General features: G+C 46.9%; 1 protein-coding gene across 16 annotated transcripts in view; it reads left to right on the forward strand.

Moving 5' to 3' along the window:
• The window catches only part of LOC119221946 (membrane-associated guanylate kinase, WW and PDZ domain-containing protein 1-like), a 60,059-nt gene that overhangs the window by 11,392 nt on the left and 31,835 nt on the right, over positions 1 to 16,832 (forward strand). For 15 of the 16 annotated variants that reach the window (XM_062562489.1, XM_037478183.2, XM_037478175.2 and 12 more), the window contains exon 2: positions 6,171 to 6,287. In XM_062562489.1, the coding sequence (XP_062418473.1) occupies positions 6,171 to 6,287 (117 nt within the window). Of the gene's footprint in view, positions 1 to 6,170; positions 6,288 to 13,064; positions 13,319 to 16,832 lie in introns of those variants that run through there. The other variant, XM_037478182.2, reaches the window with a different exon arrangement.

Consider the following 16,832-nt stretch of genomic DNA (forward strand, 5'->3'; position numbering starts at 1 on the left):
TTAATAAAATGTGTAATTCAGTCAAAGAAGTATTTAAGAGTACAGATGCAAATATGACGACCATATTGGGCTTCTAGCTGAACACTGCTGTGGTCTGGTAATGACAAGAAAGCTGCTCTGGGTGTGGCTGCTTGTGGTTGTGCTTGTATAGAATCAGAGGTCCAGAACTGCCTGGCGGACCTCTCTGGGATTCATGTGTTTTGCTCTCAAGCCCCGCCACGCTGACTGCAGGGCTCATTAAAGGCTCTTACAAGGCTCATAGAAAGCTCGTAGAAGGCTGTCATAAGGCTCCTAGAAGGCTCTTATAATGCTCATAGAAGGCTTGTAGAAGTCTCTTAGAAGACTCGAAGAAGGGTCATAGAAAACTCGTAGAAGGCTTGTAGAAGGGTCATAGAAGACTCGAAGAAGGGTCATAGAAGACTCGTAGAAGGCTCGTTGAAGGGTCATAGAAGACTCGAAGAAGGGTCATAGAAGACTCGAAGAAGGGTCATAGAAGACTCGTAGAAGGCTCGTAGAAGTCTCTTAGACGACTCGTAGAAGGGTGATTGAAGGCCTCTGAGAAAGATACAGCTCCAAGCGGTCAAAAAAACACCAAAAACTACAATATCCGTATTTCAAGTCGGTATTTACGTGTCGGCTGTCCATAGCTCTCAGCTGTAATGGCCGGTTAATAGCCGGAGATCTGCAGCTACTTTTTGCAGCAAGTGAGCTCAGAGCATGAAACCCATCACCGGGAGCCGGAGCACTTGATTGCTTTTGTTAGTTGAAACCCCCCCCTCCTCGTAGTGCTGGATGAATAAAGGCTCTCATCCGTAACCAGAGAGTCCAGTGTTGACTGACGGGATGTCCTGAGACCCACAGGAAGCCGCTGAAACAATGGAATTTACTGTTTAAGAATCAGCGTTTCCAGTTCCTACTCCGTGGATATGATTTGTCCTCAGGAGGAAATGCCTTCTTTCAAGATGGCTCGGGACGAAGACAAACAAGGCAATTTAAAGATCTGGAGGAACGGCTTTGTAGAAATGCAACTGTTATGGACAATCAGTGTGTGATTTTGACTATGCAATTGTGTTGAGTTTGCTGCCCCTCTCGTGCCACAGCACCGCATCGGATAGAAGGATGCAGACAGAGTGGAGCCGCCTTAATCAAAATGTGATAACAGAAATCTGGCTTGTGAAATCCTCAAGCATCGGAGAAGGTGTTTTGTCTGCTTAGAGTGGCAGAGGAGTAGTTTAGAAAATGTTGGGAAGTCTTCTCGGTGAGAGTTAGAAAATAAGATGTACCTCGTTCATTTTTTGAGCCATGGAAATAAAATGGGAGAAGAATGGACATTCACGTTCAAATGAACGTTGCAGGATGGTCAGTGCGCAGACATTTTTAAGTGTACTAGTGCAGGAAATTAAAAGAAGAAAGAAGCCAAATAGGTTGATTTTCCAAACAATTTCTTCAAAGCACTTGGTACCACTTGCATCAAGTCCGTGGAGACTCCCACCTGGACGGGGTCACCTCCGCCCGACACCCTCGTGTGGGGATCTAGCTTGGGGGGGGCGTCTTGTCTCGCGCTGTAATCCTTTGTCATCACTACAGGTGGTGTTTCATTAGGTAGCACACAGTGTGTGTGTGTGTGTGTGTGTGTGTGTGTGTGTCTGTGTGTGTGTCCCAATTGGCTGCTCTCCTCTTCACAAAAGGGCAACCTGCATGTCATTTAACACCTAATCTGTGTCAGCTGCTACTTCCAGGGGAGAGAAACACACCAGACGAGCCTGACTCAAAACTAGAGCTCATCATCAATCTGTCTGTCTGTGTGTCTGTGTGTGTGTGTGTGTGTGTGTGTGTGTGTGTGTGTGTGTGTGTGTGTGTCACAATGCTAACGTATTTAACGTGTTAACAGAGCCTTCATCAAAACGTTTACACAGATTGTGTTCAGAAATAAGGGACGAGTTACTGGAGCTGCAAGTTGGTTCCTATTGTTTAGGAAATCTTTTTTTACATACAAGGGAAAATAATGCGGGTCAAAAAAGAAAAAAACGTTAAATACAATTAAAAAAAATTAAACCTCAAAACTATCCTTAATGATAGCTTTTTCATAATTTAGCTCAACCGAGATTAATATTTAGATCTTGTTATAGAATTGAGATCCACCACTGGAGGGCAGCAGCCCATAATGACCACAGCAGTGGCTCATCCCGCTCACTGGTTTCGGGTCCTGGGTTGCCGTGGCAACAGTTTCTGTGAGAGGCCGACTTTCAGTGTTGAGGCCCGGGAGACACAGAGGGCAGTGTTGAGCTGGAGGACTGAGGATGAATTCCAATCAGCACCTGAACAGAGCGTCACACACACACACACACACACACACACACACACACACACACACACGTGGACATTTCCTCAAATGAATATTCACTCAATTGCTGTTGATTTTAATATGAACAAATGATCAAAAACTTCACAGCAGCTGTGTGCATGTGCAGGTAACTGATTGACAGGAAGTGGCAGCGGCTCGTAGCGATGGCAGCTGTCGTGTGGCTCTCTATAGGCCGCTGCTCAGGCTTCAAGCAGACACCACCATATGTCTGTGTCACTTCTGCTGTCCGGTATGCTTTTTTATTTTTGTGAAATCCTCTTCAATTGGCACATCTTTTTTTCTCTATTTTAAATCTCTTGTAGTGTGAGATTAAAAGCATCTAACATATATTTTTTTCAAGTCATAGTAAGATAGCATATCCTTTAAAACGCACCTTCTTTTTTTAATCTTTATCTTCATGTGCAAAGAAATGTACACGAGCATGTGTGAAACGCTATGTCGTCGGATGAGAGCATGCACACACACACACACACACACACTGTGCACAAAGTGAGAGGGATGTAACTTGATTTAAAGGAACAGTGTGCAGCATTCAGTGGGGAAGTGAGTATAATATTAATACGTATGTTTTTCTGTTAATCACCTGAAAACAAGAGTCGTTGTTATTTTGTTTTGTTACGAGCGTTAGTTAGTGGATCCCTAAAATGCTGTTACCCCGAGTAACGTTAGTTTTCATCTGTTTCTTAGGGGCGAGATATCGTTTGGTGCTTTAAAGTTTTTACTGTCGGTGTCTTTTTCTGTATTTCTGCATTTCGATGAACATACACTAGTTTAAGTTCATTTTGCACAATTGAAAAAATACAGAACCAACACAGATATGCATCCTTTCACACCGCAGGAAGAGGCATGCAAGCCCACTGGGCGTATTTTAAGCCTCCGCACATACAATATTAAAATGTAGTGCTATAAGCAGCCGACCAAACTCTCATTACAGCCACGAGGGACTCTGACTCTGTGACTTGAAAGTTGTTTCAAAAGCCACCGAATCCAACACACTGCACCTTTAAGGTTGTGTAATGCCGACTGCAGGCACGGAGGATGTGTGTAATCCACTCTTATTTGGGTTAAACCCGTCTCTCTGTCTCACTCTCTGTCTATCTGTAAAACGACAGGAGGGCCTCACACATCTCTGCTCCGCCTCAACAAAAAAAAAGAAAGTCACAGGCCAGCTCCCAGGAAACTGAAAAGCTGAAACATGCCTCAGCTTCTCCGGGGCCTCGGATTATCCCCGATGGTGTGATTTCATCGTTACGGAGAATCAGGAGTGTCCTGCCTCGAATGATCCATCTTATTGTTTTTTTTCACCGTTTTTACTGGCAGAAAGAATCGGGTCGCGGCGCTCCACTTTGGATCAATAAAACGGCAGAGAAACATGAAAAATGACAGTTTCATGGAGGCCACGGTGACTTATTTGAGTAGTTTGGGCTCAAACCTGCAGTTCCACAGGCAGAAGGCACAGCAAGCTCCGACAACATGCAGATATTCACATTTTAGTTAACGTTTAATTAGTGGCACTTTTGCTGAAAACTAAATTGGGTTTTCGGTCAATTGGCTAAGAAACTGTAAACTGGACTAGAAAGATGCACTTTGGTTGAACATATTAACATATGAAGTCTCTGTTGTATAATTCCTCACTATAGGACAACTTTATAAGTATATCAGCACAGTTGACACATTCAGGAGAAACAGTCGGTGAATTAGTGTAATAACCTTATTCTACACAATTCAGGGCTCTTCATGCTCAATTGTTTGGTTCAAAATCTGAGGAACACTTGTGTGTTTGTGGGCGACCAAATCTCCTGTTTTCTCACCACATCTGGTTGTTTTTGTTGGATTCCAAAGCTTTGTTTTTTTTCCTTTTATTGCACGCTGCTGGGAAAACACTCAAAATGGGTCAAGAACAAAAAAAAAAAAAAGCTATTGTCTTATTCCAAAATCTCAAATACCATGTAATACTTTTTTAAAGCCGAACTCCCAAAATGAATTGAAAGCAGAGGAATTGGAGCATGTTCTCGGACAGAAAACACATCACATGGAACCAAGAATCCACTATCAGAGAGGAGCTCATTCTGTGCTTCAAGTCCAGTCCATCTGTACTAGAAATTCTGTATATGTTCAGAGAAACAACGTTTGTGATAAAACAAACTAAGCAAGAGGCGCACGAGCTGCAACACGCTCACACACACAGCGGTGCCGTTGTAATCTCTGATCCACACCGCTTTCATCCTCACAAATATTGAATATTTGATGACTTTCTCATTGATGCAGCGTGACACCTGGGCTTGCCATGGGGGGGGGGGGGGTCGTCCCCGACAGCGGCCCCTTATCTCGGGGGGGGGGGGGGGGGGGGGCGCCTGAGCCAGCAGAACTGACACCACGCACAACACTAATGTATGCGGGGCGTATTTCATTTTGGACCAAGAGCTGTTCGTATAAATCAGATCATCGCAGGAGAGGATGGATTGGGAGAAGGCGTGTGTGTGTGTGTGTGTGTGTGTGTGTGTGTGTGTGTGTGTTTCTCTTTTACAATCTGACTGCTGCTCGCCTAGCAGGCACCGTAATGATGGTCGTCAGCACTCGCTGGTTGCTAGGTAACAATTACCTGACAGTGCTTTGCTTGCACTGAATTACACAGTGTGTATGTGTGTGTGTGTGGAAGAACGGAAAAATACAGCAAAGTAGACCGCCGACCGGGGTCTCTACTTCTGAGGAGCAAATACAAGCAGCAGAGTCAGATTCATGGTTATGCTAATGTTAGCTTAGCTGTGTTCATGACCGCTAAACACATGAATGTGACAAACGTATCAGGAGGGACCTCAGGCAGCATATCTCATATCTCTTTGTCCTTTTTGTAGTTTTAGGTGTGTCTTTCTGTGCTGCACATGATCGGCGCCGCATGTTTCAGTCAGTATTTGTAGTAATGTCTCCCTGTTGAGAAGAATATTACAGAATGATTTCAATCCGCAGGGAAATTCCTATTAGTTCCAAAGTAGGAAAAGGTTGTTGGTGGAGAGAGAGGTCCACCACACCGAGCCAGGACAAACGCCCCCCCGCCGACAGCAGGTCACGGCACCTCCCCCAAGAGCTGCTCGCCAGCTCTCCCAGACATGGATGATATATTTGGAGATCATTAAATGGCCCTAAATGAGACCCTGGCGTGAGAGCCAGCTCCGGCCATCTGGCCCTATTGTGAGGGCCGGGGCTGTGGCCAAACTCGGCCAGCAGCGTCTGCGCCTCTGATTGGACGAAGGCCGAGTAAGCCTCTGTCGTCCAGCCAATCAGGCGCTTGTAATCAATTATCCAGACCCGCCCCTCTAAATGAACCACCCTGTCTGATGGAGAGCATCTTTCTTTGCTTTCGTGTGTGTAGGTGGTATTTCTCACGTTGCATAACCTCATAGAACGGTCACAGTGGACGTGGTTCTTTTTTTGTTTTTTTTGTATTCCTGTATGTCGTGCAGCTGTTTGGTCTCCCTTGGAAAGATCTTAATCTCAATGAGAGCCTGATTGAGTTAAGATTAGATGCAATTAAAATTAATCTTAGCATAATGACATGAGTCCTGTTGCATCACATGGACTTAAAATATACGTTTGACTTCTTTAACATTATATTAATTTGTAAACATAATCTTGTCTTTGAGGAATACTCCATTTTTCCAAGTCCACTGAGACAGACAAACAAGACCTTCGCTTTCGGTGTCCAGGAGCATTGGTCCACCTGAAGTCTGAAGAGAGCACCTGGAGAGACCAGCGGGTTCCTGGAGGTTTTCTTTGAGCTGTCTCTCGTTCTGTCGGCTGTTTCCAGGTCACAAGCTCAACAAGGACCTGAAGCACTACCTGAGCCTGAGGTTCCAGAAGTCCTCCCCCGACCACGAGCTGCAGAAGACCATCCGGGCCAATCTGTATCGCCACGCCGTGCCTTGTGAGTTGAACGAGCTAGCATCCTTTCTTCCTCTCCACCCCAACGACACACTCTCCATCTCATCCCTCTCGTCTCCTCTTAATCTAATCCGTCGCTCTCCCACAAATCGCCGCATTACACTTTTCACCGTGACAACGGACAAAACAAATCGCTTCAATCTCACGGCCCATTAAAGCCGCGCGGGTCTCGCGCCGGAGCGCCATTCCTGCTGCTGTCTCACGTTACTGTGAGCCACACAGAAAGTGTGAGGCGAGCCAAACCCCCCCCCCCCCCTCCCCCGTCCACGGCTGGGCTCGGTTTACGCCACGAAGCGGTCAGATCCGTCAGGGGACGGCGTCCGGGTCGGTTTTCATCCGACTGTCATGTTTGCGTTACAACAGCTTTTTCACGCTAGCTGTGTGGTGACCACGAAGGCCTCGAAGCCTCAAGTGTCTTAAAAGGCAGAAGCTGGATGAGTGAGAGAGAGAGAGAGAGAGAGAGAGAGATTTTCCCCCCTGAGGAATTAATTTGATTATCACACATATGCACAGACATGATTTAATCAACAGAAGGATCACAGGTCCACCTCCTCCTGTTTTTCTCTCCACTATTACGTTGCTCCCTAATAAAATGTGTCTCTATAGACTAGATTACTGTTTTTTTCTTTGCTCATCCACTCTCTGCCTCTCTGTCCAATCTGCGGCGGTCTGTCTCTTGCGCTCGGCCATGTGACCGGTAAATCCGCCTCAACCCTGACCTGGGATTATGATGTTCTGATATATTGAAAATAGATTCTTGCCTGATTACGGTATGAGCGTGTTGAGCTCCCTGGGAGGGACGGAGAGGCTTCCTCGTGCCCAGTGTTCTAACGTAAACTAAATAAAAAAAGCTCAATATATATCGTAGGGTCACCAGATTAAAGGGATTACATGTTTTTCCCCTTAATTTACCCACTTTCTTCCTACTGGATTCATTGACCTAAAACAGTAACACCTCTGAAATGCACATAAAGCATGTCCAGAACAACTCACATATACGTTCACCTCGACAAGCCTTCAAAGGTCCTCCACAAGCCAACGGTAGGCCGCGTTGTTTGGTTATGAAAAGAAAAGTAGCTAAAACCTGCATTCCCTCTACTGGCCACCAGGGGGCGACTCCTCTGCTCCCATAGACGTTTATGAGAAAATTACTCTACTTCGCTCTTGATTCATTCCCTCAGTAAACATTGTAAACAGGAGTTCATGGTGTCCATCTCTCTTCTTCACAGCATGATGTTCATTTATTAAAATATGTTCCACTTAAGTTTAATATATCATAACGCCGAGAACGCTTTAGGGCGCGGCTACTTTGTGATCGACAGGTCTTTACCAGGTCTGGTCCAGAAGATTAACATCAAATACTTTAACCCTTTCACAAAATGTAATTGTAAAATATTTGGTTGCATAGAAAGGATCTATTCAGCATTCGGGTTGTTCATCCAAGATATTTCAATTTTTAAACAGTCCAATAATGTTAATCGTTTTCCTTCAACTCACCTAAAAGATCTCCCACTGCTCACCCACAAGCTTCAAAGCTTTCAAATGCAAACAAACGCTATAACAAAGACTGCCCATGAGACAAGTAGAGACATGGACAAAATGAGCATAGAGATGGAGCATCGTTTGATTTTGTAGAAGCAATTTAACCTTCGTCCAAAAGGCTTTACACCTTTTTTTGTCCCCAAATTGTGTAAAGAAGACCATCATTCAGGTTACTGAAATGTTTACACTGCCTCCCCCCCTCCGTCTGCCTTTCTGTCTTCCTGTCCCTCCTCCCTCTCTCTCCCTTTTCTTGTTGACCTGCTATCGCTGCCACCGCCTGTTTATTGTCTCACACACACACACACACACACACACACACATGCAAATGTTTCTCTTGGCGTGACGAGGCAGAAAGACAAAAAGCAGGCAAATAAAAGCCACACTTCTCTGCCCTCTGTTTCCTTTGTCCTCCTGCACCCCCCCATCCAGAGCACATGTGTTGCTCCCTCTTGCTGGACTCAAACAGGTACCTTTCCCTTCCCCACTGGTCGTTTTTTCCCCCCTGTGTGTGTGAGTGTGTGAATGTGTTTATATAGGACCCCCCCCTTCCCCCCCCACACACACACACCACCTCCCGTCCCCTCCCTCTCTCTCCTCCCCTCTCCCCTCACTGCTCCTACAGATGGCCATTGTTATCACGTGGGGCTAATGTCACTATTGATGAAGAGAAGCCTCTCTCTCTCTTCGTTGCTGTCCTCACGTCTGCAGCTGCCTCTTCGAGGGGGACGAGGGGTTATCTCTCTCTCTCTCTCTCTCTCTCTCTCTCCGCCGTTGCATCCCAGCGTTTTAAAGACACGGGGCAAACCAATCCTCCCTCCCTGCCTCCCCCACTGATCTCTCCCTCTCTCCTCACTTGGAATCCTCCAGTGAGTGTCAGTGTCCCTGTGGCTCGGCGGCGACCGCTGCCTCCCTCTGTCACACTCTAGCTGCTCCCGCGGTCTCCCCGCCGCCGCTGCTCTCACTCTCCATCTCCTCCTCTCTCTCTCTCTCTCTCTCTCTTCCTCCCTCGCTCGCTCTCCATCTCCCTCCCTTACTCGCTGTCCTTCACTCCCTCGGTTTCTTGTCTTCCACTCCGCTGCCGATCTCGGGGAAATCATTGTTGGAGACAATTTTTTTCTGTTTGCCGTTGACACAAAGGAAGGGATTACAGCTTGATTTGCTGGCTCCGGGGGCTTCGCTCTGCATCCAGGCAAGTGGCAGCTCCTTATTCTCTTTACCCCCCCCCCACACACACACACACACATCCATCCGAAGCCTGTGATGTATGCATGGCACACAGTGAGTGTATGTGGCTGATGTATATAGGCTAAGGGTATCAGGGGAGGTGGGGGTAGAGGTGGGAGTTTTGCGAGGGTGAAGAGGGGGGGGGGGCAGGCCCACTCGAAGCGGGCACGTCCAACCAAGAGGGACAGATGGCCAGTAGCCCTGGTGCTTTTTCCTCTTTGGTTTTCTAATTCACCCTGCAGGCTTTGTGTAAGGCCCACTAGTACACAGACCTTCTTTTCAAGGAGCAATAGATGGCTGCGCTCCTCCAGATAGAGGAGGGAGGGGGAAGGGGAGAGTGGGGGTCTGTGTGTGTAGAACGGACAGGGTAAAGGGAACGAGGAGGAGGCAGGGCAAGCTTTTATGAGGAGGTTAGGATAGGAGAGGAGATGAGGAGCTGACAGGAGGGGGTGGTCATCAGCTTCGAATGCATGGAGGTCAGGTCCAGATGCTGCTCAAACAAAAGGGCTTCTCTGGGGGGGAAGCGTGGCACTCGCCTGTGTGTGTGTGTGTGTGTGTGTGTCGCTGCAATGCAGTGTGCTGCCGGGGAGCCTCATGCTAATGACGGCCATTCATTCCCCCAATGCATGAGCGGGGGCCCCCGAGCTGCTGCCCACCCCGTACGCACGGCTCGAAGCCTCGCTCACCGCCATCGGAATAGCGGCCGCGTTAGCGCGCGATGCTGCACGACTGGCCTCCAAAGCTCATGGGGGGAGCCAAGCCAAATGTGTGCTTTTTTTTTGCACAGTAATGGTTAACGAAGACAGGTGTGTGTCTGTGTGTGTGTGTGTCAAGCTCATGTTTAATGCATGTGCTGGTTTGTTTTCATTGCCGTATATTTAGCATATTTTACAGATACAGCCACAAAGTGATTGCCGTTGGAATCAACCCGACCAAAAGGACTGCTTTTTGTTTTAGTGTGATTGTAGGAGAGCGGGGAGGGGGAGGGGGGGCGGCACCGGAGGCGGTGGTCTCTGACGTTTTTGTTATTGACAATCTCCTCCAGGCCCATTTGGAAGGCATCTCACGCTCAAGCAGAAACAACACGGCCTCTGTTTCTGCACCTTGAGCCCGCCCTCCTCCCCGAGCCTGAATCTAAAGCTCACAGTTCTGTTTTTGTTATTCAAAGCACTTGATCGCGTTTTCCTTTAGGAAAAGGTACGACGTGATCGCATCAACCCCTGAGCTGGTTTACAGTCATCGGGCCCTGATTAACGGGCCGCTGTGGTGTCCCACGAGTGACCTGCAGAAAGGCCTCACGCGGTCCTGGGGGAGGAGGCTGCAGTGGTCAGCTGCTTTGTCCACAGGGACAGTTCAGCCGAGCTGTGAGACACATGAAGCAAAACCCGAGCCCCAGGATAGTTGATTAAACCAGGTGTGGCTTCTCTTAACCTATTTACACTTGCGTTTAGCTCGTCATTATTGCTACCGTTACGTCCTGTTTTTGGTGGAGTTGGACACCGGTGATGACGATGAAGGAGGAGAATGAACCGTAATAATTCACTAATACAAATGTGGCGACGGCGTCATCTTGTACGAGACGGTGTCTTGTGATGGTTCGTTTGCGGATGCGCTGTGGCGGCTTGCTAGCACATATGCTGCGGCCTCTAGCACACGTGCTGTGGCTAGGGTTGCCACCCGTCCCTTAAAATACGAAATCGTCCCGTATTTGAGCATGAAATAGCGCGTCCCTCTTTGAATCAATACGAGACAAGGTTTGTCCCGTGTTTTCCGAGTTGTCTTCAATGCAGCATCCAATGCAAATATCGTCCGTAGCGTTCCTTATTTATCTGTAAAAAAGGTGGCAACCCTAGCTGTGGCGGCTTGCTAGCACACATTCTGTAGCTCCAAAGTGTTTTTACTGAGCCTCGATGCCTCCAGGAATATTGATCTGAAATTGGCTAAAGCAAAACTATCATGATATGAGCAGTGTGCCCTCTGCAGATTCTGCTTCTCTTTTGAATTTTTGGTAGCTCAAATAGTGGATCAGTGTTTTGTTTGCCATCACAAAAACATGCTGCCATTTTGCAATTTGGCCAAAAAAACGTGTCACGATCTAGACCTTATACAACCACCCAAGACTTGAAGTGGTTTAGAGGAAGTCCAAGACCAGACCGGGGCAAGTCCTACACTACATGGCTATTGATAAGGAGGGGGACACGCAAAAACCAGTTACTCCTCAAATTCATCTCAAAAGTTCCACATTCCTATAAAAGGAATTTTTAAACAACGGTGTTCAAAAATGTTTGCGGAGACCGGTCCCCAGTAATAAAACACCACTGGAGGAATAGGAATATTAGGAATATAAAATAGGAAAATGTAAATGTTTGTTTTCTTGCTCAGAGTAGATGAGGTTACTTATGCTTGGTTTTATATTACGTGTGAGCCTACAGCTAGCATGTTGCTAGTTTAGCTTCAACACAGATAAAGCAAAGATGGGTTTAATGTGTTCACAACATGTGCTTTACATATTTGAGTTAGGCAGACTGTTTTTCTAACCTTTCCTTGTACATACATGGTGCTTTTCACCGTATCTTTCTCTTACTCTAAAGGTGTATTTTAGAAATTGTCAAAAGATACCCCAAAACTAAGAAATTCCACTCAGTCCTTCTCACTGTACAGGTTGACCAATTATAAAGCTGTAAACAGACAATATTCACATTTCAGAGATACCTGCAACATCTGATAAGAATTTCACTTGTACATTTTGCATGAAGCTTGTTTGATTACAATATTTTGCAAAATGTTGGAAAGCTACGATCTGAGTTTAGCTTTGTTGATCCAACAAAGTTGATGTAAATATTCAATACACAAACAAACAAAACTTTTTCATTGAACCTGAATCTGAGGTTAAACGGTTACATTAAAAAGGTATCGAATGTAGCTTTCAACCCGTCTGTTGATTGACCCCAGAACTGCAGGTAAAGCTGCCTTTATTTGTATTCTTCTAGCTGTAGTTTGGACCATGTGCATCCAAGCAGAACGCTGCCGTCCTCCTCCCTCGGGGCAGTTCGGTGGGGGGGGTCCGCGATCAGGTTGCCTGGGCAGCCGTCCGTGTCCGTGCAGGTATGGGCCTGCCCTTCCAGGTGGGAGCTTTCTTTGGGCTGTTAATCTTCCAAGATCCTAAAACAATTAAGTCAAGAAATCCAGCCTGCCGCTAACATTGGTGGCAGCCTGCAGTTCTGAAGAGTGAAGCGAAGGAAGGAATGGTCTTAAACTTGCGTTCTTTCTAATGGCCACCAGGGGCCGACTCCTCTTGGAAAGTCTAGAGAAGTATAGAAAATTACTTTTCACTTGATTTGTTCCCTTTGTAAACAATCTAAACACAAGTTTGTGGTCCTAATCTCTATTTTTCAGTCTTCAATACAGCATTTTGATTTAGTAAATTATGGTCTATTTAGAGTCATAGCAGAGTATGAGTTCTCCATGTTTTCTGTCCATGAAAGTAACATTTTTGTTGCCTATATCTTAGTCTGCTTACGGTTGTATTTCGCTCCTGAAAAATGGCGGTGGTCAAAATCCCAAACTCCAGGTTTCAAAAGTTTGGTCCACAAACCAATGGGTGACTACGTCCACTTCTTGTACACTAAACCAAACACCCTCCTCATCCATTAGAAGCTGTCAAACATCAACATAATCTTTTGCTCTATACATGCTACACTGTAGCTTTCCATCTTCTACATCTTGAATCTTATATCTCACGTCCTGGGTCCTTGTCCACTTTCCCCAGAGAGGTTTTCCCAGTCACGAGACCGGCCTGAAGCCGGCTGTTTATCAGGAGGCACCATGTGTTAGGTAATGTCAAGAGTCTAAATTTATGGTTAAGATAGCACGAGAAGGGAAGAGAGGGAGAGAGGAAGAGGAAGAGGGAGGGTGGGAGGGTGGGAGAGTGGGCGGGAGCACGAAGGGGAGGGGGGCTGCAGCCATTGGCCTCAGACAGGAACTGGAGTGTGAATAGCTCACAATGGCTTAGCCTCTAAGCTGGGCCGGACCTCTAATTTGCTCTGCTCGTGGAGCTTTGAAGAAAAACGGCAGCTGCCTCCATAGCTGCCCGCCTGAATGAGCTCACGAGCCGGGGGAGCCGCAGACACCCGGGCGATCTGTGGACCGTTCGCTGCGGAGAGGGAGAGCAGAATCTGGATTTATCTTCTTTGAATATTTTTGCGTGGAATAAGGATCAGGGAGGAGGAGGAGAGCGGCGGCGTGGAGGTAAATCTGTGACATTTACTTCTTCTCCGGGGAATGATGCCCCGGCTTCTGGGATTAGATTGTAGGGGATGTGGGTAGTGGTGGTTGTGGGGGAGGAGGGGGGGGGGGGGGGGGATAGACAGACAGACATAAGGCAGGTGGATTTTCTTCTTCTTCTCTAAAAGAGAAAGAGACTCGGCGCTGCTGCAGATTTGTAGTATTAATTAACCGATGTGCTGTGACCATGTGTCAGTGCTGATGTGTGTGAACATACGTTTGTCAGACACATCTTCCCCTTCATTTTGGAGTTGTCTCCCTCCTCTCAGCTTTACTCTCTGAATGAAACCTCCCTCTCCCCCCCTTTTTTTTCTATCGCAGTTTTTCCACAATAAACTGTTGTCTCTCATGAGTGAGAAAAAACTGCCATCTTTTGTGACAAGTTCTCTTTTTGTTTTTTACAAGATTCCCAGCTTATAGCCACTATTCATTTTCACCATTCCCCCCCCCCTCCCACCCTGCCTCCTTTCTCATTCTTCTCCCCCGTGCTGAAATGGGAGAGATTGGGGTGGGGGTGGGGGGGGGGACGCGGGGTGAACAGCAGGAGAATAGCGGCTGGGACTCAGCTGCGAGGAGTGTTGTGGCGCGAGCTGAGAAGAATGGCCTGTTGTATTGTCTGTCCTCTGTGTCCTCCGTCCTTCTGCTCTTTAATGGGGGAACTGCATCATCCCTTTATCCACACGATCGCAGCGAGGAACCTCAATCCAGCCGAGTCTTTGATAGATCAAATAAAAGAAGAAGTTAGGGTCGGCATGTCATTTTGCACTTTGGCTTTAGTTTGAGAGGTTTTTGGTACTTGAGGTAGTGGAACAGGAGCCCTACTTTGCTTTGTTTTTTAGAAACCTTGTTTATATTCAAATGATGAGTCGGCAACTGTTTACAATTATTCAAGCAAACATTCCCAAATATTAACAAGTTCAACCCAGTCAAGTGTGATAATCTCCAGCTTTGTTTTCTGTCTTATGTCCTTAAATAAATAAGAATAAAACCAGAATAGTTTTGAACTATTGGTTAAAGGTTTGACATTTAAAGACATAACAAAACATGAAGAACATAATCTTAAAATCAAATCTATTGATCTGAAATGTTGAATGTTGTTTCAAGTTTGGATGAACCGATGAGAGCGATATTTGCGTGCTCTTAGTATCGTTCGACGTCGAGTACCGATCCACGATACCGTTGTTTTGATCAATAAGCTGAAAATATTGCGATCTATCCGACAACAGATTGGGTCACTGATTCCTTTATAATATCAGTATCAGTGCATAAACCCAAGCACGGTGCGACATACTGTGAAGACATTTGATGAAGAGTGTTGACGTGCGTCAGCGTGACCTTTTAATGCAACGCTGCGTCTGTGTTTTTGTGCAGTTAGCACGCCGTTTGTTTCGTGCACCGTCTGGAATTTGTGTTTCAACGTGCGAGGCGAGAAGAATCGCTGTGGCTCTCTGCTCAAGCTTCCCCCTTAATTGAACTCACTGCGGAGCGGCCCCTGATCTGCATCTGGAGCCCCGCTGCTTCTTGCCTAATCATTAGTCCAGGGGCGGCTACATCGATTCCCCTCTCCGTTCGCCTTGGTGAATCCCGATGGACCGGCCGTTCCTCTTCAATGGGGGATCGAGGATTGGGACCCAACACCCACCTCGGTTGGGCGCCGGGGGGGGGGGGGTAAAAAGGGGTCCAGCACCTGTTTCCAGCACCTGTCCGTCTGAGCAGCTGCAGACCCCTGAAGCCTGGCATGGTACGAATGCAAAGGGACACATCCTTAAGGTCAATAATCTGAACCCTGGCCAAATATTCGGCATCAGTCCCGTAACCGCCGCTAAGTAGATCGGTCGTGATGGATGCAAATGCCCCCCGCCCCCTACCCCCCTGGTAAGTTGCGGGCGGAGGTGCTGACGTAGTCTGACCAGTGTATTAAGGGACTACTTGTGTAGACGAGGCCTTAAAGTGCTGCCTCAATCAATGCTGCTCCGGTAATTGGCTTAATTAATCCCCCCGCCCCACCCTGCTCTCCGTCTTCTCGTGCACGCGATTCTTTTCTCACGTCACCACTCGGCCTCTGTTTTCATAACACACACTTCCCCCTCGACGGCGAACGCGTGTTTGTCCTGGAAACACGCCCCAGGTCTACGGAAAGGTACCCTTTCACTTTAAATTCAGATAGTCTACTCACTCTGACATTTATTACAGTGTTGGTAGGAAGGGATGTCCGTTCCCCTGCCCTAGCTCACCCTCTTAGGGTCAGTTGGAAGACCCCACCCCCCCCCCCCCCCCTCTTCCAATCACCCGGGGAGCTCACACTTGTAATCAGCAGGGGTTAAAAACAGCAGATGTTTTGACTGAACCTGTGTGTGGAAGCTGCCCGGACCAACAACAGCAGGAAGGCGATTGAGGCTATCGGATGTCAGAGGGCTGTCGGCCGACCCCCCCCAGGCCCCACTCCCCCTCCTCGGCTATTGTGGAAAAACCGGGGGACACTTCGTTTTCCTCACCTTGCCCTTTTTGACGGTGTGTGCAGACTGAATGCGAGTTTGTTGTTGTTTTACATACCCCTCGGAATACAGCTTTCACAGCCTTTTATCTTGGACATTATTTTAGTATCCGAGGAGTCACATGGGCAGTCCAGGGTAGCTCGGCCTCAGGTAGCAGTGGACTGACTCAGGGTCAGAATAGGACATGAAGAGAGAAGTGGCCAATAAGCATCGGGTGTAACCGTAGTGTGAAACAGGGTTGCATCCAGGGTTCTTTTTTAGGCCAGAAATAACATCCAGGTTGAGGTTATTTTTAGCCCGTGAGGATTAAGGAAAGTCCATTGTTCTTACTCCATCAGCCAATTAGCTGCTGAGCTAACAAAGGACAAATGTGTACAAAGGGAAGGTGCTTTTTCTTACAATATATGTGTAATGTATGAATACAGAAGTAGGTTTTCTGGAGGGTTTTGAGAAAAATGCTATCATCGGCATGCTAACATGCACGTATGTAGTAAATAGAGTGATGTCTGTTGGTCTGTTGTTAATAAAAGCTTAGGAGCTGTTAACATTTTTTTGTAGGGTATAAAATACTTTTTATATAGAATCTTGATGCTTTTAAGTGTCTTTAAAGAGGCGGTTGCTAGCGAGCGGCTAGATGAGACAACTAAAGGTCATCAGAGCCCCTCTTCTTATTTTGGTGGCAGTCCTCTTGACCACTTTTTCTTTTACTTGAGATGAAAGCTGAAACAACAATCACTGAAATGATAGGAACTTCCAAAGTAAGGGGAATATTGTGTAAATTAATAAAGACAAGCAGAGTGTTTTTCTTCTCTGGCTTTCTGCATGATGCCCGATGTTGCATGTGGATATCTCTGACAGGTTGGAGCCACTTTTAGACTGTACAAACATTCACTCAGCTACATGAATGAAATATTTAGTCGGCCTCCGCAGATAACAGCTCCCCTCTCAGTGTAAACTCACATGACTTGTGTCAGCCCACCAGA

The sequence above is a fragment of the Pungitius pungitius genome, chromosome 1 (assembly GCF_949316345.1).
Source record: "Pungitius pungitius chromosome 1, fPunPun2.1, whole genome shotgun sequence".
In the NCBI taxonomy this organism is placed as follows: Eukaryota; Metazoa; Chordata; class Actinopteri; order Perciformes; family Gasterosteidae; genus Pungitius; species Pungitius pungitius.